This window comes from Symphalangus syndactylus, chromosome 16, assembly GCF_028878055.3.
Source record: "Symphalangus syndactylus isolate Jambi chromosome 16, NHGRI_mSymSyn1-v2.1_pri, whole genome shotgun sequence".
NCBI lineage: Eukaryota > Metazoa > Chordata > Mammalia > Primates > Hylobatidae > Symphalangus > Symphalangus syndactylus.
The window spans coordinates 94662224-94683039 of NC_072438.2; the positions used below are offsets into that span (position 1 = coordinate 94662224).

Here is a 20816-nt window from a genome sequence, read left to right on the forward strand (position 1 = left end):
CTGACACCCTCTGCAACCTGCCTCTACCATAAGGTTCCAAGACTTGATTCCAATTCCAGCTCCAACATCTACTTGCTATATACCACTGGGAAGGCAAGTTATGTAGCATCTGTGAGCCCCCATTCTATTAAACTGTCAAATAGATATTACCCGCAAGGGCTCTTGTGAGCATAAATGAGCCAGTAGAAGCTAAGTGCCTAGCAGAGTAAGTAGGTATTTTTGATACAACATTTACTACTTATAAACTGTGATGAGGCTGGAATCAGAACCACTCTCTGGGATCTTGCTCATCATAAATAGCTTGGATTTATTCCAAAGATTCTAACCCAAGGATAGGAAACCTTTGCAGACCTCACAGTCATTGCGTTCCTGATTCTACTCCAAAGCCTACATTTCCATCCTCAAGAGGCCTGATTACAGCCTCTTCAGCATTATTGTGTGTGTGTGTGTGTGTGTGTGTGTGTGTTATGAGGGAGGAGGAAACGTTTATTTTAAATAATTGGAAATAAAAACTCACTTAAGTGGACGGCACCTTTGGAGTCCTGGGTCCCTCATCCACAAAATTAGAGGCTGGATGAGGTTATCTCTAGGTTCCCTCTCACCTCTTGAGTTTTAAATTCTGAAATGCTAAGTAGCATCTGATGTAGAAAGCATTTCAGAGTCAAGGAATCATGGTGAATGTGAGCAAGAAATTTCAATGCAGTGTGATGAAGGCCAGCGACTCACCATCCCTTCTCTCATCCACACATTCCTTTACACATAGAACCCACCCTCCTGCTAGGACATCCGGAGAAGGTCCCTCAGGGCACATCTTTCTCTGCCTGAGAATAGTTGGCAATGGTGAGATGAAGGGGCTGCTATGTGGGCCTAGGAAGGCACCTGAGGCAGAGGTGTCTAAGGAGATCCAACATGTGAGAACATCAGGATGCCAGGCCCAGATGCAGAGGCTGGGAACCCGCCAGAATGCGGAGCAGGATGCCGTGACTGTGAGCTGGGATCAGAGCTTTGAGTTCGGAAGGAGTCCAGTTGGGGTGAGAATGGGGGTGGAACGTTTTCTGAGCAGTGGTGCCAGGAAACAGCACTTGGGTGCAACCCAACATTCCTTCAAGCAGACTGATATTAAATATTTATCTTGTGTTTCAAGTGCCCGAAGTAGTACAACGAACAAAACAGGGCTGCAGTGAACTTGCTGAAGATCTTCCTATCCACAAGAATAAAAGCATTAATGCAAAATGGGAATCCCAGCCAGCCAGCACGAGGGGAGTTGGTGGGGCAAAGGCGGGCTTTTCAGAGTTGGATTATGAAAGTTAGACAATAATTTCCAACCGAGGAGACAGCTGGAGGCACGTCAGAGTCAAGGAATCATGGCATATGTGAACAAGGCATTGTGATGTAGCATGATGAAGGCCACTGACTCACATTCCTCCTCTCATCCATGTGATCATTTACACGTAGAGCCTGTACCCATGCTGGGACATCTGGAGAAGGTTCTGTAGGGGATACCTAACTCAGCCTGAGAAAGGTTGGCCTCCATGAGATGAGGGAGTGCTAACCAGAGCCGGATGACAGGAGAAAGTAAGAAAGGACCCCATAAAAACACTACAGTACAAGGAACTCTATATATTCAAGGGGAAACAAACAATTTAGAGGTCTCAGTGAGACCTTATATGATGGAGGCTAAGCTACGTGACACAGATTGTCAGTCCCACGGTGTAAAAAGAAGGGCTTGGTGCAGGAGTTGGTGCAGTTTCAAGGTTTCTTAGAAGGTGTCCAGTGGCTGGGCCCACCCATGTGCAGAAGAACTGAGACCTGGGCAATGTGGGGGTAGCAGGGAGCCAGCATGGGGCATGCCTCAGGTGGGAGTGAAGGGGCCGATGGAGGCGAGGGCTGGGCTTCTCACAGAAATAATGATCACAGAAAAGAAACGCCTGCCATGTGTTTGAGAACACGTCACTGAACAAATATCTGTATGATTTTTCTATCAACAGGAAAAAATCTGCAATTCATCATTATCACCCTTTTTTTTTTGCCTATTTCGATATTTTTCTACCTTTTTATCAAGGCCACTTGTAAAACAAGCCATCAATTTGATTTATTGGCATTATGCTTTTTGTGCAACAGAGAATGACAGAGGCAAAGCTCTTAGAAGAAAACATTAGCCAGGCTGACCTCTCCTCAGCTTCCTTTATGAAGTATTACATTTTATGTTAATTCTTCATACGGAGAACTGAAAGCTGGTATTAGAGCACAAATACTGTCTTTGGCACTGAAGTTTTCAGAAAGTTACCATATGTTAATAGAAGGTAAGTTTCGGGTATTAAGTACTCTTTAATAAACTCAGTATTTAATTCATAATAAATGCAAATCATTATAAAACCTTACACAACTGGGAAGCTATTAAGAAGCCAGGGAATGAACACTTAGGAAGTGACAATGTTTCTCCATGACCGCTGTGGAATACTTGTGATGAGCTGTTTTTGACTGAATTTGGATGGCAGAGTATGGAGTACACTTAAGCCTTCTTAAATTGGCTGTACACCAATATATTTGATGTTGCAAATTTAAAAAATCCTTAAAGAATGGTTTAAACAGTAAAAAAGGACCTATTATTAAAGCGAAACGAATTCCTTCTTGATTTTTTTCATGGATTACACCAAGGAGGAGGAATTGCAGCTGGCCACTAGGGGGAGCCTCATTCACGGATCTTAGGGAATCAAGTTTAGGAAGACCAAGTGTCGTCACGTTTAGGCTTCCTGGGCACTTTGACACCATACAGGCTTCTTGTGAGGAGGAGGTAAGCACCAATTTATTTGTAGCTTTGAAATCGTCCCTTTGTGATACCACGGAGTCAAAAAGAACTTCCTAGCATGTGGCCTGTGGAGGCCAGGGTCCTGGGAAGCTCCAGGGATGGGAGGGCAGGAGGAGCTGTGGATGTCACCTTGACAGCTTACAGGGGCCTCAGGCTGGCCACAGGAGGAGCTATGGCAGGGGCAGCAGGGCGTGGGATTCCAGCGAGGCTGAAAGGGAGGCATCAGAGAGGAGTAATGCTTTCCCACAGACGCAGCACAGTTGTTCCTGAGATTTTTTTTTCTGCCCCCAGCTCTATGTTTCTTTAATATAACAACTTAGACAGTAGAATGAAAAAGAGTCAGCTTGATACATTAAATATACCGCATGCCCCCATATCCAAGACCAGATTCCCTGGGATAGAAAATGATAAATATGGCTAATTAGGCACAATGATCTGAACTGACTTACACAGAAGTAGGTTGGGATTTCCAATGGAACCACCAATGATGGCGCCTTTGTGCCTTTCCACCCGAGGGATGATTCCGGGAACAGAAAACCAGGCTTCTTTCTACAATAATGATTTTCAAACTTTGCCCAAGAGTCCCATCAGGGCCTTTCAGAGTGGATTCATATTAACCAAGGGTCCTCCCTCCTCCATACAGCCCACAATGTCTTCAGGGGGTTTCAGAGAATGGAGATGGTATGTGTGCATTTGGGTAAAGCAGAAACCACAGTTCCATTTTTGCAAGAGCTTTCAATACAATTTGAAACATCTAAACTATCATACAGTAAACAAAATCCACACAAGTTTGCAAAGGTATAAGGCACAGAGGGCAAAGTGCTTACAGTCGACTGCGGAAAGGCAGAGACAAGCTTTGGAATCTTAACCAGCCTTGGCCAAAGGCTTTCAGTACATCAGACTGGAATGCAATGGACAGCTTGGGGGTCAGGACTGCCGCTTTTCAGAGCTTTTGAAGGGAGTACGAGGATTCTAAGAGGCCACTATTGCACTGTCCTGATGTTGTTGCTAGCAGTAGTAGTGTGTTTTATGAAAAGCAAAACAACATTGCAATAAAGCCACAGATGCAAACTGTAAACCCATGCAGAATGAGAAAAAATTCTTTCATAGAAGCCACAGTAGTCCTGAGACGTAACAGACAGACCACAAACCTCAGGAGGCTTCCTTGGCGCTGTCATCTAAATGCGTCTGTTACAGTCTAACCAGCAAAAGAAATCAATTTTGACAATGTGAAAATATCTAGACTATAGTCTGTAACTGCAGAACTCACATAAAATGCATCCATTGAAAAATATTTTAAAGAACATTTCTATTTATTTTTTATAATAGATTATTAATTATCATGTTAAAAGTCTTATTAAAAAAATCTCTGAAGCTTCTCTTGAGAATGCCCGCGGGGGCAAGAAGGAGAGCTGTTGAGAAGCTCAGAGTGGCCTCTCTGTCCCAGCTCATCTCCATTGAACAAAACAAAACAGTGGCTTATCTTCAGGGCCTTCTATCCCATTGTTTGCTTCCTTACGATGCTCTCATAGACTCATGGCCAGCTAGCAACACTTGCTTTAGACTTTCAATTTTAGATTTAATCTGTATATCCAGAACTAGCATTTAAATCTGATTGGTTTAAACACTGATAAAAGATATTTTAACATATGCTTTCTTCAACTACTCCAACATTTTATAGGTTGAAAGTGGATGTAGCGCCGGGCGCGGTGGCTCATGCTTGTAATCCCAGCACTTTGGGAGGCCGAGGCGGGCGAATCACGAGGTCAAGAGATCGAGACTACAGTGAAACCCCGTCTCTACTAAAAATACAAAAAATTAGCCAGGCGTGGTGGCGGGCGCCTGTAGTCCCAGCTACTCGGAGAGGCTGAGGCAGGAGAATGGCGTGAACCCAGGAGGCGGAGCTTGCAGTGAGCCGAGATCGCGCCACTGCACTCCAGCCTGGGTGACAGAGCGAGACTCCGTCTCAAAAAAAAAAAAAAAAAAAGAAAGTGGATGTAGCAATGTACTAGGTTTACTTTTTTTTTTAAATTTTACTTTAAGTTCTGGGATACATGTGCTGAACGTGCAGGTTTGTTACATAGGTATACATGTGCCATGGTGGTTTGCTGCACCTATGAACCTGTCATCTAGGTTTTATGCCCCGCATGCATTAGGTATTTGTCCTAACGCTCTCCCTCCCCTTTTCCCCCATCCCCTAACAGGCCCCAGTGTGTGATGTTCCCCTCCCTGTGTTCATGTGTTCTCATTGTTCAACTCCCACTTATGAGTGAGGACAGACAGTGTTTGGTTTTCTGTTCCTGTGTTAGTTTTAATTCTCCTGTACACTGAAAGTTTCGTATTATACTTGCATTTGCTGCTATAAATACTCTGAAAACTTACAGGAAATGAAAAAAATACATTGACAGAACCAAATAAGCAAGAATGCAACTTCTGATGTGACATCGAACGTTTTAAATCATCTTCGTATTCGCGTCTTGGTTGTGCATAGGCTGTCCCAGTCTATATTCTTGGTTATAGACCTGAAGGGTGCGTGTTTCCTTAACTGGGATCTGGAGTTCTTGAAGTGGTAAAGCAATAAGCTCCTTGTTTCAGAAAGTTTTAGGCAAGAAATCAGCTTTCATGAAATGAGCATACTTTTCAAAGAAGCGCCACATTTGAATACCTACCAGAAGCTGTCCAGCAAAGCAGACGAAGAGGATGAAGGCCAGCAAGAGAAACGCAGCCCCAAAGGAGATACCCAGGACGGACGTTCTACCAGGAAACAAAAAGCAGCAAGTCAGGGTGGAGATCGTTTCTCTCATTCTGGAAAGCTACCAGTAATACTTTTGGGTTAATGAGGACTTTATTAAATGTGGACTGCAATCCTTACTAAATTTTTGAGAAATAAAAATGGAGCTAAAATGCCACACACGTGTCCGTAGAAAAGGGTCCACACAGTGATGGCCAATCAACTTATTCTGACTCAATCAAACTGCCTCATAAGCATCAGTTCTTTATGAAGGATAAAGAATCTTTTTAAATGACTCGCCCATGTTCCTGGCAGTTTCATGTGGCACTTGGCCACATCCCCCATCTCGGTGGCCTCTTCACTGCCAGTGAGATCCTGGCAGCTGTCGCCTTAAGGACAGCCTCACCTTGATAGCCTGGAAGTCCTCAAGTTCCACCCTTGTTCCTGTTGACCCAGGAGACATTGAGTCCTCACCCTTCCCAATCTCATGCAACCAGATTCAACCTATTTTGTTCAACAGAGATGCAGCAAAATGTGTAGCGAGGCTTTTTACCTGCTTGAGTGAGCCAATGAACTCAAAAGCATCCCATGATCATGTGAAAAACATGCCTACTGAGTTGCAAATCCTGCTACTGACAGATTACAGGTTTATTTATAAGAATTGTGTACATATCCGAAAGGTCCCTTAAATAATTAAATAATTCAAAGCCTTTTAAAACTTAGTTTAATCCAAGGATAGAAGTTTCAGAGGTATAAAAAAGACTGAAGCACAGTGAATCATCAAAGATGAAATGCAAATGGAACATCCAAGGAGAGGTTGGATGGTGTCTGAGACCAAAATGGAACCTCATGCCAATGAGGTTGGCTAGAGACAGTGAAGAAACAGAAGATTTGGCTAAGAAGAGGAGTAACATCCAGAAACGATGTATAGGATGGAAGAACCAGATATAAGCCAGCCACAAGCTGACATCCTCCTGCAGGTGCACTCCTGTGAGCCCCACAGAAAGAGAAACAAATTGAGCAGTTAGTGCCCTGAGTAAAGCTCCTGATGCTGTCATGATGAGAAGCCACCCTCAACTCTCTATCTCAGATACCTACTCCATTAAGAGAGATGACTACAGGGACACACATCAAACAACATCTACAAAAACTTGAGTTCAAACCAACATTTGGACCTGACCCAATCAATGACTTTTGGGCACTGAGTCATGTCCTGGACATGATTCACAATGCTTTCAAACACCTGGCTTGATAATAATATTTGTTCAGATTTTATGAGTGATGATAAGACTCTGCGGGAGGGTGTGTATATACCAAGTACACCTAGATTGTTGACTAGTCTCATGGGCCAGGCTCATGCTAGGCTGTTCTGACACAAAGATGAGTAAGATGTGATCCTGCAGCAGCGGGAAGAGTGCCAGCCCACATCTCAGAGCTATGGAGGGCGCTTGCCATTATCCTCATGACTAAAGGGGACCACAGTGATTCATCTGCTAGCTTTAATTTGCTATCTTCTCTTCTGCTTTACGAAGGAGCTCTGACAGGTTTTTTTTTTTGGGCACTATGCTCTCCTAGCTTTTTCTCGGTGTCAAGGTAATGCCAGATTCACAAGGCTGAGTTTAGAAACAACATTTCGTCTTTTTTTTTTTTTAGGCCGCAAACTGTTTAAATACTGAATGAATGATATCTTCTTGAAGGTTTGATAAAACTCAAGTAGAAAATTATCTGATGATGATGATGATGGTGATGATGATGATAATAATGACGGTGACGGTAATGATGGTGATGATGATAGTGGGTGATACAGTGATGGTGACAGGGATAGTGATGGTGATGTTGATAGGGATGGTGATGGTGATGGTGATGATGATGATGGTGATGGTGATGATGATAGGTGATGGTGATGGTAATGATGATGATGGGTGATGGTGATAGGGATGATGATGGTATGGTGACAGTGATAGGGATGGTGATGGTGATGATGGTGAAAATGATAGGGATGGTTATGGTGATGATGATGGTCATGGTGATGATGATGGTGATGGTGATGATGATGATGGTGATGGTGATGAAGGTGATGATAGGTGATGGTGATGGTGATGATGATGAGGATGAGGATGGTGATGGTGATGGTGATGGTGATGAAGGTGATGATGATAGGTGATGGTGATGGTAATGATGATGATGGGTGATGGTGATAGGGATGATGATGGTATGGTGACAGTGATAGGGATGGTGATGGTGATGATGATGGTGATAGTGATACGGATGGTTATCGTGATGATGATGGTGATGGTGATGATGATTGTGATGGTGATGATGATGATGAGGATGGTGATGAAAGTGATGATGATAGGTGATGGTGATGGTGATGATGACGATGATGAGGATGGTGATGGTGATGAAGGTGATGATAGGTGATGGTGATGGTGATGATGGTGATGGTGATAGGGATGGTTATGGTGATGGTGATGATGATAATGAGGATGATGATGATGATGGTGATGCTGATCGAGATGGTGATGGTGATGATGATGGTGATGGTGATACGGATGATTATGGTGATGGTGATGATGGTGATGATGATGGTGATGATAATGATGATGATGGGTGATGGTGATGGTGATAGGGATGGTGATGGTAATGATGATGGTGATAGGGATGGTGATGGGGATAATGGTGGTGGTGATGGTAGTGGTGGTGGTGCTGATGCTACATCCTAACATCTATAGAGTACTCACTATGTGCCAAGTGCTATGTATATATGAACATATATAGTTCACTTTATCCTCACAATAATCCTATACAGTAGTTAGTATTATTACCTCATTTTGCAAGAGAAACTGATACACAGGGAAATTGAGGAACTTGCCTAAGTTATACTTCTATAACTTGCCTAAAGTTATACCTCTATTAAGTGATGTTGTCTGGATTTATGTCTACCCAGTTGTATTCCTGATCCAGGTTCTGTTTTAGAAATAGACATGTGACATTTCTGCCATGTTTATTGGTTCTGTTTCTTCAGTAAATTTTGAAAATTTTCCTAGAAAATTATCTATTTCATTTAGATTTTCAAATGTAAAATATTCTATACAATATTTTCTTATAATTTAAAAACTCTCCATATTTGTAATTTCTTATGCTTAATGCTATTTTCTTTAGATCAGATTTGTGAGGGTTTGCATGCTTTGTTGATCTTCTCAAGGAATAAGTTCTTGGTTTATTATTAAGGTCTGTTCTTTCTTTCTATGTTAATTAGTTTCTGATTCAACTTTAAAAAATTCCTTTCTTCTTCATTATTTAAACTTATATGCTTTATCTTGGATTGTCATTTATTAGAAAATCTTTTGTATTTTCTAATAAGTGCATTTAAGGACATAAATATTCCACTAGTTAAGGCTTTTGCCAAATCCCACAACCTTTAATTCATAGCTACTCATTATAACTCTTTTCTAAAAAGCCTATACTTTCAATTTCCATTTTCTTTTAATACTAAAAGTGACTCATAAGTCTGAATTTTAAGTTCCACAAGAATATTATTTTTGGTTGGTTCTTGTTATTTCTAATTTCATTCGATTTTATCAGAGATTGTGGCCTCTCTTATTTCACTTTGACAATTTATTTTTCTTCTGGGATGTGACAAATATGCTCAACTTCTATGTCTTATGAATTTTTGAAAATTATATGTATTTTTTATGCTGGTAACAAAGTGTTTCTCTAAATATAACTATTGAAGGAACCTTATGAGTTAGTCAAATCCCTAATGGGCTGGCTTACTTGATTTGTCAATGTTAGAATATATTAACATTTCCAACTAGGAGTGTAGGTTTGTCCACGTATTTCAACATTTTAACACTTTCTGCTTTATTTATTTCAAAGAGATTCTGAAGTGCATAAATATTTATGACTGTTAAATTTTTGGTGCCTGAATCATAATAAAATTTTTTTAAATGCTGAATACCTTTCATTTGAATTCTTTATTGTCAGGAATTTACATTATTGATATTTCCTTTATTCTATAAGCTGTTTCCTGGAATAGCTAGTCTATATTCTTTATTTCCAAATGTTCTCGTTTTATTTCAGCTAGATCTCCTACACGTGGTGTAGATGTGGTCTTTGGTTTGTAGCCCCAATCTTTTAGCCTCTTTCCATGAATAAGACATTTTTATCCATTCACAAATATAAAATTTGTTAATATTTGACCAATTCTTTCTAGCTTATTTTCTTAAAATGTTGGGTAGAATTCACACACAAATAATCTGGGTATGAAGTTTCCTTTGTGGGAAAAATTTTTAAAACAAATTCAGTAAATGTAATAGATACAGGCGCAGTTAAATTTTCTATTATGTTTCAGTTTTTGGTAAGTAGTCTTTTCAAGAAACTCATTTTATCTAAATTGTAAATCTGTTTGGCCTCAAGTAATTTATGGCATTTCATATATATCCTGTTAATATCTGTAGAGTCTGTAGTGAGTCCTCTTTTTTCCCTTAAATTGTTAGTTTGGGTGCTTTGTGATTTTCTCTCTGTTTTTCTTTCTTGATCAGTTTTGCTAGTGGTTTAGGAATTTTCAAAGTCTTTTTCAAAGAGCCATAGTTTGGCTTTATTAATTTTCACTACTGATGGTTTTCCATTTTATTGATTTCTTCTTTTTAGTATTTATTCCTTTCTAATTGCTTGATTCTAAATTGCTCATCTTTTTCTGCTTCCTAAGATGGAAATTTGGACAACTGATTTTTAACTCTTTCCTCTTTTCTAATTTTAAAGCATTTTAAAGCTACAAATTCCCCCCTAAATTGCTGCTTTAATTGCAGTCCCACACATTTTGATACATTACATTTTGATATTTAAACATTTTTACGTTTCTCTTGTATTTCATATTTGACTCCTGCGTTAGAAGCATATAGTTTAACACTAAAATATTTGGGGATATTTTAAAATATTCTATTGTTAATGATTTCTAATTTGATTTTAGTGTGGTTAGATGTCAGACCATATGATTTTTTTTGTCTTCATATTTGTTTCTGTATTTTCAAATTTATGGAGATGCTTTTATGGCCTAGTATGAGTACTATCTTTGTAGATTAATGTTCCATGTGCACTTTAAGTAAACAAGTATTTTTCAATTCAGTTTAGTGTTTTATGAAACATTAATTAGTTTTAGGAAGTTGATAATGTTGCTCAGACCTCCTATATATTCCTATTGGTATAATAATAAGAATTAGAAAAGAGACACTAAATATCTAATTATGATGTAGATTTGTCTCATTTTTTTCTTTGATTTTGTCAGATATGCATAGGATGCTTTTAAGGTCTACTGTAGGTTAAGTGCTTTCGTATCTGTCTTTTATAGATCTGTTATTAGGTATAAGCACATTTTATGATTTTATGCCTCCTGGTGAAATGACCTTTTTATCATTATTCACTATCTATATTTATCTCTGTTAATATTTCTTGCCTTCATAACTACTTTGTCTGATATTAATATATGCATAGTAGCCTCCTTGTGCTTATTGTTTACATCAGATACGTTTTCCATCCTTTCACTTTCAAGCTACCTAACTTGTATTTAAAGTGCATCTCTTGTAGAGAGTATATGGCTTGGTCATACTTTCCTTTGAAGTGTTTAGTCCTTTCCCATTTATAATGCTTGAATTTAATCTTGCCCTCTGGCTATCTATTGTTTATTTGCCCCATTGCTTTTATTTGTATAGTGTGGTCTGTTACATTTGTTGCTACTATTTCAAACCTACCATTTTACTGTCTGTTTTATATTTGTCTCATTTATTTTTGTTTTTCTGTTCTTCCATTATTGTCATTTTATTAATTAAATATTTAAAAGTATTTTTCATTTCCTCTTGGCTTTGTAGCTATACTTCTTTTATTTTTAGTGATTGCTCAAGGCTTAATACACGCTTTCCTAACTTATCATTAGTTATTTGGCATTAATATTGTGCCACTTTAAAAAAAACATGACATAACAATTTAACCCCATTCTCATAAGAATTCTCAGTATATGTCACATGTCATTGTTTTTGCATCAGATCACCTGTTGTCTTTTAGAGACATGAAAAATAAATACATTGTCTTTTATACTCTCTCATAAAGTAAGCATGTCCAATACTTTCCATTCCTTCCTTAGATTCCTGTTTCCTTCTGACATAATTTCACTTTAGCTTGAGGAACTTCCATTAGCATATCCTGTAGGTTTGCTGGTGATGAATCCCCTCTTTTTTTACTTGCAGAATGTATTTCATCTCGACTTTGAAAAGGAGTATTTGAATTGAATGTTTAATTCAGGGTTGATCATGTTCCTATCATTGGTTTAAAGATGTTCAAGTGTCTTTTGCTCTCCAACATTTCTGATAAGAAGGCAGCCATTTATTCTGTCATTGATCCCTTGTATGTAATGTCTTTTTTTTGTGGATGCATTTAATGTTTTTCTTTCTTTTTTTCCTTTGGTTTCCAGAAGTGTGACTATAATATGCCACATGTGGTTTCCTTCATATTTATCCTGCTTGATGTTCATAGAGATTCTTGCCTTTGGAGAGTGATGGATTTTAACAAATTTAGGAAAATTTGTCACTAAGTGTGTTGGTAATTTCTTGTTTGCTTTCAAGTATATTTCTATCCATCTCTTAAAGACTTCATTTCACAGACTCTTTGTCAAATGTTTCTAGCTAGTTTGGCCGATGAGAACTGGTGGGAGACTGGAAGGCAATGGAAAGAGATTGGGTATTTCTCTTACTCTCTACTTAGCAGCCATTTTCTGAATGGCCTGCAACTACTGCCTTTTCTAAAGTTCCAGATCCTTGTCAGACAACACCTTACCTTCATCTAGCTCTAGCTTTGCATGGTTCTAGCATCTGAAAGAAAGCCCAGAAGCCTGGGTTTCTGACAACAACACCTCTATCCTGTTTCCTTACAAGTCTAGAGGTGGTAGGAGGTTTCTTCTGTTGCTAATATCATGGCTACTATACTATCCCCTATTTGGTTTATCAGCTTTTCTGTCATTCTGTAAATACTTCTTTTTATTAAACTCCCTTTCAGAAATACCTAAGGCAATTTGTTTTCTTTATTGGAGCCTAATCCATTAACTAGATAAAGCTTTCTCTGGGCACTATAATATCATTAATAGTTAGATGGAAACCTAGGGAAGAACTATAACAATGACTTCTCTAAATTCCTTCCTTTTTTCTTTTGCAAACAGCAAAAAAAGTTTTTACTGGAAGTATTTGGCATTAGAAGTATTGAGCAAATATGTATGTATTCCTTGGGTTATGCCATACTCTAATATTTTTTATAAATGGAACAAGGGATTATGGAATTATATTGGCCTTCAATTAAACACATATCAACTGATTTAGAGATAATTATGTGTTAATCTACTAACAAATCATAAGGTTTATTTTGTGAATCAAAGTTTAAATAATGGATTCTTTTACTACAATGAATTATATAGGCCTTTGTTTCCTAAAATGCATTTCAATGTTTCTTTTTTTTGAATAATTATTCCACTATGAAGGGAGTTGATGAGACATTCTGAAGTCAGGTCAAATAGACTTGAAAAACAATAAGGGTATTAAAATGTGACTCTTTCTATTTTATAATAATATGCTGGACACAGTGAAGAGCATCCCAGAAGAGTTGTTAACATTTTTTTGTGAATGTATCTGATGACCACTACTTACTCCTTCCTCAAATGTCAAAATCTATTAAGAGCTGATAAAAGAATACAGTGTTACTAATACAGCTGACTGTTTTTGATTTGCTGTAATGTATGACATGCCCATTTAAGCAGGGATGATCATTCTCAAAAGTATGTTGTGACACACAAAACTGACTAAAGAAGAAATGAAAAATATAAATAGGCTTACCTATAAAAAGTAAAGAGATTAACTTAGTAATTAAAAAAATCTACTTACAAAATTCATGTGCAGATGGCTTCACTGGTAAATTTTCCCAAACTTTCATTTAATTTTTAATTTTTTTTTGAGACAGTCTTCTTCTGTCACCCAAGCTGGAGTGCAGTGGTGCAATCACAGCTCACTGCAGCCTCTACTTCCCGGGCTGCAGCCATCCTCCTGCCTCAGCCTACCAAGTAGCTGGGACCAATAGGCCTGTGCTGCCATGCCTGGCCAATTTTTGTATTTTTGGTAGAGATGGGGTTTTGCCCCTTTGCCCAGGGGTTTTGCCATGTTGTCTAGGCTGATCTCAAACTCTTGAGCTCAAGCAATCCACTTGCCTCTGCCTCTCAAAGTGCTGGGATTACAGGTGTGAGCTACCATGCCTGGCCCAAAACTTTGAAAGAAGAATTAATATCCATTTTTTACAAACTCTTCCATAAAATGGAAGGGAAGGGAACAGTTCTTAACTCATTCTGAGGCCAGTATAACCCTGACACCAATACCAAAGACATCACAAAAAAAGTAGAAATCAGTATCTCTTATGAATATGGATACAAAAATCCTTAACAAAATATTAGTCAATTGAATCCAGCCACAAGTAAAAAGGTTTATATATCAATACCAAGTGGGGCTTACCTAAGAAATGTAAGGTTGCTTTAATATCTGAATATCAGTCAACCTATTAGTAGATCACATTAATAGAAGAAAAAACACATTATCATCTCAACAGCTGCAGAAAATGGATTTGACAAAATCCAAACTATTTCACAATGAAAACACTCAACAAATGATTAATAAAATGGAATTTCCTTATCTTAATAAAAGGTCACCATGAGAAACTCACAGCTAACATCATACTTAATGGTGAAAGGCGGAATGCTTTCCTCCTGAGATTGAATAAGAAAGGATGTGTGCTGTGGCTACTTCTATTTAACTCTGTACTGGAGGTTTTAACCAGGGAAATTGGGCAGGAAAATAATATAAAAGGCATCAGACTATAAAAGAAGAAGTAAAACTATCTTAATTTGTAGGTGATATGGTCTTGCATATAGAAAAGTATGTGACAACCTGAGATTCAGACTTGGGGTGGCTCAAACTCTCACCAATATGCTCAACTTCAGGCTGTTCAGTATTCTAGTCTGTGGCATACTGGCATTTATGTTCAGATGGACCTCTCTTCCATCTGAGTTCTTATGGGCTTAATGCTTCTGCCCCCCAAAATCTATCTGTTGAATTCCTAACCCCCAATGTGATGGTATTAGGGAAATGGGGCCTTTGGGAGGTGATTGGGTGATGAAGGTGGAGACCTCATGAGTGGCATTAGTGCCCTTATGAGAACTGGCTGCAGAACTAGCTATTTCTTTCTGCCATGTGAGGATACAAGGACAAGACAGTAGTCTGCAACCTGAAAGGGAGCCCTCACCCAAACCCACCCATGCTGGCACCCTGATGTCAGACTTTGGCTTCTGGAACCATGGCTTCTAAATTTCTATTGCTCCTAAGCTACACAGTCTATGGTCCTTTGTTAGAGAAGTCCAAATGGACTAAGACGCCAGGGAACAAGAAATACTGTGAGAGAAAGTAACGGTTGGTCAAATGCTCTTAATTATAACCATTTATCCTGCCTGTTCTGTCAAAAGCATGTTCAGGTCCATTAAGTATACCAAGATGTTGGTGTAACTTAATCAATTTTAATTAACAGCCCAGTTGCAAAACTGCTTCTTTTTAACCCTGAAGCATAACTTATTATGTACTTACTGAAAAACAAACTTGAGTCTTCCCTGTCACGAGGCAAGAAAAATTACTTTTAGTGTTTATTTTTGACTTTGGTGCTTTACTCAAGTGCATTGTTATGGAATATGGAAGAGTCTGATTCTGGACAAGGTCCTCTTTCCTTTCTGCTTTTTTTCCCCAGTCAATGAATTGCTTAAAGGTGGCCCCGACAGGGGTGAGAAACACATTTGTTGATGAGATAAGTCCAGTGGAGACACACATTCCCCTCAAAAAGCCTACGAAATGTATTAATTACAAGCCATCTCTCTGGGTAAATAATGATGTCTTTGGCATTCTATTGAATGTCATGACTTTCACGGACTCTTTCCTGGTTGACTTCACTTCCCTTACTTCCTCCCTAAAGCAAGCCTCTCATCAGCTCTCCACTCACATCTGTTGCGTGGGATTCAGTCAGGATGATAAGAACCAAAGGAAGCAAACTTTTCTTTTAATTATAAGTTAGCATGAAATAAACATTCCTCTTTTTTAAATGATAGAACTTCAAAATGAAAGGAAATTCAGTAAAAAAGAAAAGAAGAAAGAAAGAATCAAAAGTTGAAAGGAGGAAATGGAATTTAAATATTCATCACCATTACAGTAGTCTTTCTCTGATGAGAGGACTTAGCTTTGAGATGTTCTGGACACTTGAAGGTTCTGAGATGTGGGAAAGAAAAAAGAGATGATCTTTGGCCAAGTAAGAAGAGTTCTACCTTTACAGCAATGATAAGGGCTGAAGGTGTGAATTTTCAGACACACTGTATTGCCCAGAAAGTACAGAGTCTTCTCTTCCTATACCCTCTACTTGGGGGAGCTCATCCCATTTCTTGGATTTAAATACTACATAGGTGCAGGTTTTTCAGATTGTATCTCCACCCAGCTCTATAGAATCTATAGGACCTATAGGGGGTTCAATGGAGGTTCTATAAATTCTATAGGTCACATATTCCCTTTTGTGTGAAACTCTAGCACCTGATGTGTAACAGGCACATGTATCTAATGTACAGAACTGAGCCCTTGAGTTTGCTCTTCCTCCCCAACCTGTGCCTGCCCCAGGATTCTCTCTCGGTAAATGGCAATATTTTTTCCAGTTGTTCAGGACAAAATAAAACAAAATTTACAACCCTGCAAAACTTACTTTCTCATACTCCTTATGTCTAATCCCGCAGCAAGAATTGTCTGTGTCACACTGTACAACCTATCCCAGGATTTGAACACGTTTTACCACCTCTAGTATTGAGTGTTGAAATAAGTAATGAAACTGATATTAGAGATCTAAGTAGACATAATAATTCTAAGATATTTAACATTATAATTTGGTTTATTAATTTTTCTTAAGTGAAACATCATTATTCTTAATTTTTCTTGGGCTAATGAAACACATGTTATTTACCTAAATTGTGCTAGAAAAAAATTCATCCTTGTTTTAACAGTTGCCCTCATGACTGGTTAAACATAATCCATTTTAGTCTGGCAGATAATATGAATGAAACTACTTAAAAACAAAAAAAAGCAAGTCATACTTGATCATTTTTGGTCTTTGAAGGTAGCTCACATTTCTGATAAAGTTATACTACAGGGCAGACAGAGTGACAGAGCAGCTCCAAAAAGAGGAGTCAACCAATAATTTAATTCTATCTATTCAAATTCTGAGACTAGAGCCAGATTCAACAATTATAGGCTGAATAAGGATGACGTTGGGCTCCATGTCAGGAAAACACCTCCCTTTACTGGTCCTTTCCAGGTAACAAATTTCTCCATTATTAGTTATTCATTCATTCATTTACTCACTCACTCATTTAATTATTCTTTCCCTTTTACAAAAACACATGAGGCAATTTACCACAAAAAAGCTAAACAAACGAAACAAAGCAAAAGTATAATTAATGAGTTAAGAAAACAAGTCAGCAGAAGTGAGAAGCACTATTATTCTAACAAAAATGCTTCATAAAATACAGCAAAATGGTTTCTTTAAAGAGATGACATAATAGGCAAGAAAGAGAGATTCGTAGTACACAGAAGATATTCAAATGCAGGCTGCTGAGAGGTGCTGATGCTAAACGACCCAGGAGAAACCAGGGGCTAATACCTGCTCTAGGTGTAAGATTGATATCTACCCAAGGAAGGTGATGCTCCCAGGCATTTGACTAATATGAAATTAGAACTGAACTCTTGAATAAAGGCAGGGGCCCTGAAGGGCTGTCCCACCAAGGAACAAGAAACAGAAAAACTCTCCACCAGTCTGGTAATTTTTAGGGAAGATGACTATCTGACTGGGGCCATAAAGAAAAGGTCAGTTTTGAAAATTGGGATCACCAATCTCACTCCATGCCAATAGGTGTTACCCAAATTCACTTGACCTCCTTAGTGCAGGAACCTTAGTTTAAGGATTTAATAAAATATTTTGACTTGAATTGGTGAATCCCAGAGATATCTGGCAAACATACACTAAAATCTATCCCATAGTGATGCCGTTACAACTCAGAACATACAAGACTACCGTGGACCCAAATCCTTGCTGGTGATAAACACACAGACAAAATTACAGATAATACAAGGACAGACTTAACAGATAGACTAAATGGCAGAATCACATATTTATCAACCCTAAGGAACACAATAAAATAAGTGATACTTCCACCAGGCACAGTGGCTCACACCTGTAATCCCAACACTTTGGGAGGCCGAGGCAGGCGGATTGCTTGAGGCTAGAAGTTTGAGACCAGCCTGGCCAACATGGCGAAACTCCATCTCTACCAAAAATACAAAAATTAGCTGGTGCAGTGGCAGGTGCTTGTAATCTCAGCTACTCGGGAGGCTGAGGCAGGAGAACTGCTTGATCCTGGGAGGCAGAGGTTGCAGTGAGCCAAGATGGTGCCACTGCACTGCAGCCTGGGTGACAGAGCAGAACTCTGTCTCAAAATAGTAACAAAAAAAAAAAGAAGTGATATTTCCATATAATACGTTTAAAATCTCCAAGTAGGCCAGGCGTGGTGGCTCATGCCTGTAATCTCAGCACTTCGGGAGGCCAAGGCAGGCAGATTTTTGAGGTCAGGAGTTCAAGACCAGCCTGACAAATATGGTGAAACCCCATCTCTACTGAAAATACAAAAATCAGCCGGGCATGATGTTGGGCACCTGTAATCTGAGCTACTCAGGAGGCTGAGACAGGAGAACTTGAACCCAGGAGGCGGAGTTTGCAGTGAGCTGAGATTGTGCCACTGCACTGCACTCTAGCCTGGGTGACAGAGTGAGATTCCGTCTAAAAAAAAAAAAAAATCTGCAAGGAAAACAAAACTCCACAGGCAAAATATAAAATTATATATACAAAAAGGTTAGGGTTTAAGAATGACATAGACTTCTTAGATATGAAAACAATAATCATAAAGATTATAATCTCAATGTTGGGTGAAGAATTTATCAGAATGCAGACCAAAGAAATAAAAAAGTAGAAACTGGGAGGAAACATGAAAAGACCTGGAGCCCAGGATGAGAACACAATATGCAGCTACAAGAACTCCAGAGGAAAGAACAGACAATTGAGACAATCGACAGCAACATGTAAGAGATAGTGGCAGAGAATTTTCCAGAACTGAGCAGATATGTGTGTCCTCAGATTGAAAAATCAAACCTAGTCACTTAGGTTGATGAAAACAAATACACTTATGGAAACAATATAGTGAAAATACCACCTCCCGACCCCCAAGCAAAAAAGATCCCTAAAAGCACTCAGAGAGGAAAGACAGACTCCCTAGAAAGGAATGTAATGAGACTGACAGAAATACTTCATTACAAAAATAGAAGATGTAATGCCACAGAGTAATGTCATCATAATTCTGAAGGAAAATAAAAGTTAACCTAGAATTTTATGCCCAGTTAAACTATTATTCAAGAACTGTGAAATAAAGTAGATAAAGAAATTTTAATATAAACAAAAAAGGCAGCTATTGTTACTCACAGACTCCCCTTCCAAAAACCCTAACAAATCATATACATCACCAAAAAAATAAATAAATAAATTTGAAGAAACAAATAATTTTTAAAAAGCATTGATGAGCAAATTAATTGGTAAAGAATGTGGTGGATTTAAATAAACATTGACTATAATTACTGTCAGAGCTAAAATCCTAGGAAATAATTACATTGAAGAGAGATTATGAATAACTTTAGAATGTCTTGAATTAAGCATAAATGTTAAAATTCAATTCACAATTGCCAAGACACAGAACCAACACAAGCATTCATCAACCAATGAATGGAAAAATGAAATGTAGTGTACATACACGATGGAAAATTACTCTGCCATAAAAATAAGAGAAATAATATTTTTTGCAGCAACTTGGTTGGAGCTGGAAGCCATTATTCTAAGTGAAATAACTCAGGAATGGAAAACCAAATACTGTATGTTCTCACTTATAAATGGTAGCTAAGCTGTGGGTACGTAAAGGCACACAGAGTGATACAATGGACTTTGGAGACTCCAAAGGGGGAAGGGTAGGAGAGGAGTGCAGGATAAACAACTACATATTGGGTACAATGTGTACTACTTGGGTGCTGTATGTACTCAAATCTCAGATTTTACCACTCTACAATTCATCCATGTAACAGAAACCACTTCTATCCCAAAAGATATTGACAAAAAATATATAATATTAAAAACATGTAAATATATAATACATATTCTAAATAATAATTATGTTTTTATTCTTTAACATTAATATATATTGAAATTTTAATGATAATCATTAAAAGAAAAATGTACATGATGTATATTCTATCAACTTTAATAGTAATCTTTAATGAAAAATATATATATACTTCCTAACCAGTAAAAGAAATAAAAGAATAAACAGGTTGCTCTGCCTATGGAGTAGCCATTCTTTTATTTCTTTACTTTCTAATAAAGTTGCTTTTAATTTACCATAAAAAAGAATAAAAGAACTTGATCAATCCATTAGAAATCAGAAAAAAGAGAAAAAAGGACCAAAGAAAAGCAAGGTAAATAAAACACAAAATAAAATGGTAGAAGTGGGTCCACACACATCAGTTATAAAATCAAAATACAGATGACAAAATAAATATAGAAGAATATAAAGATGTCAAATTGAATAAATAAAACCCAAATAAAAACAGGTACTGTTTAAAGGAAGCATACCCAAATAATAACAGTCTAGAGGGTGGAAAATTGTATCTACAGTAAAGAGCACACAGGGTAAACATTTGCAAAAGTCTGGATTGTGGACACCTGTGTGTTTATTAGATCATACTCTGTGCTTTTCTGTACCTTTGAAGTATTTCCTAGCAAGATTTTTTTAAAGAAAAAGAAAAAAATGAAGATATTAACATGAAAGAAAAATGAAGAAGTCACAGAACAAGAAGCCTGAGGCTGTTACAGCAAGTGCAGGTCTGGGGGTTCCATTAGATGAGGCCGTGGATTTTCCTTAGAGCAAATGCAACCTGTGTGCACCCACAAAAATAATGCGTGATGAAGCTTGAGAGAATGAACGTCCATGGGTCCTCATAAAGATGCAACACCACAGAAGAGAGACAAGAAAATCAAAGCCAAGCCAGCAAAGACATGACAACGATGTGTTTCTTAAAA

General features: G+C 38.1%; 2 protein-coding genes across 2 annotated transcripts in view; one reads left to right on the forward strand and one right to left on the reverse strand.

The window, feature by feature from the left end:
- The window catches only part of ADCY2 (adenylate cyclase 2), a 436796-nt gene that overhangs the window by 82431 nt on the left and 333549 nt on the right, over nt 1–20816 (reverse strand). The window contains exon 15 of the mRNA XM_055246496.2: nt 5479–5563. Coding sequence (XP_055102471.1) covers nt 5479–5563 — 85 coding nt within the window. The remainder of the gene's footprint in view (nt 1–5478; nt 5564–20816) is intronic.
- Nucleotides 6092–9673, forward strand: LOC134732818 (trigger factor-like). Its single transcript, XM_063619948.1, has 2 exons — nt 6092–7728; nt 7992–9673. The coding sequence occupies exons 1-2, from the start codon at nt 7628–7630 to the stop codon at nt 8152–8154; spliced, it is 264 nt and encodes an 87-aa protein (XP_063476018.1). The 5' UTR covers nt 6092–7627; the 3' UTR covers nt 8155–9673.

What these genes read in the sequence shown, in the direction of transcription:
- LOC134732818 (XM_063619948.1), top strand. Translation starts at nt 7,628, where the DNA reads ATGGTGATGGTGATGATGATGAGGATGAGGATGGTGATGGTGATGGTG. An exon ending in GATGGTAATGATGATGATGG is followed by an intron (nt 7,729 to 7,991) that starts GTGATGGTGATA and finishes TGATGGTGATAG; the next exon opens with GGATGGTTATGGTGATGGTG.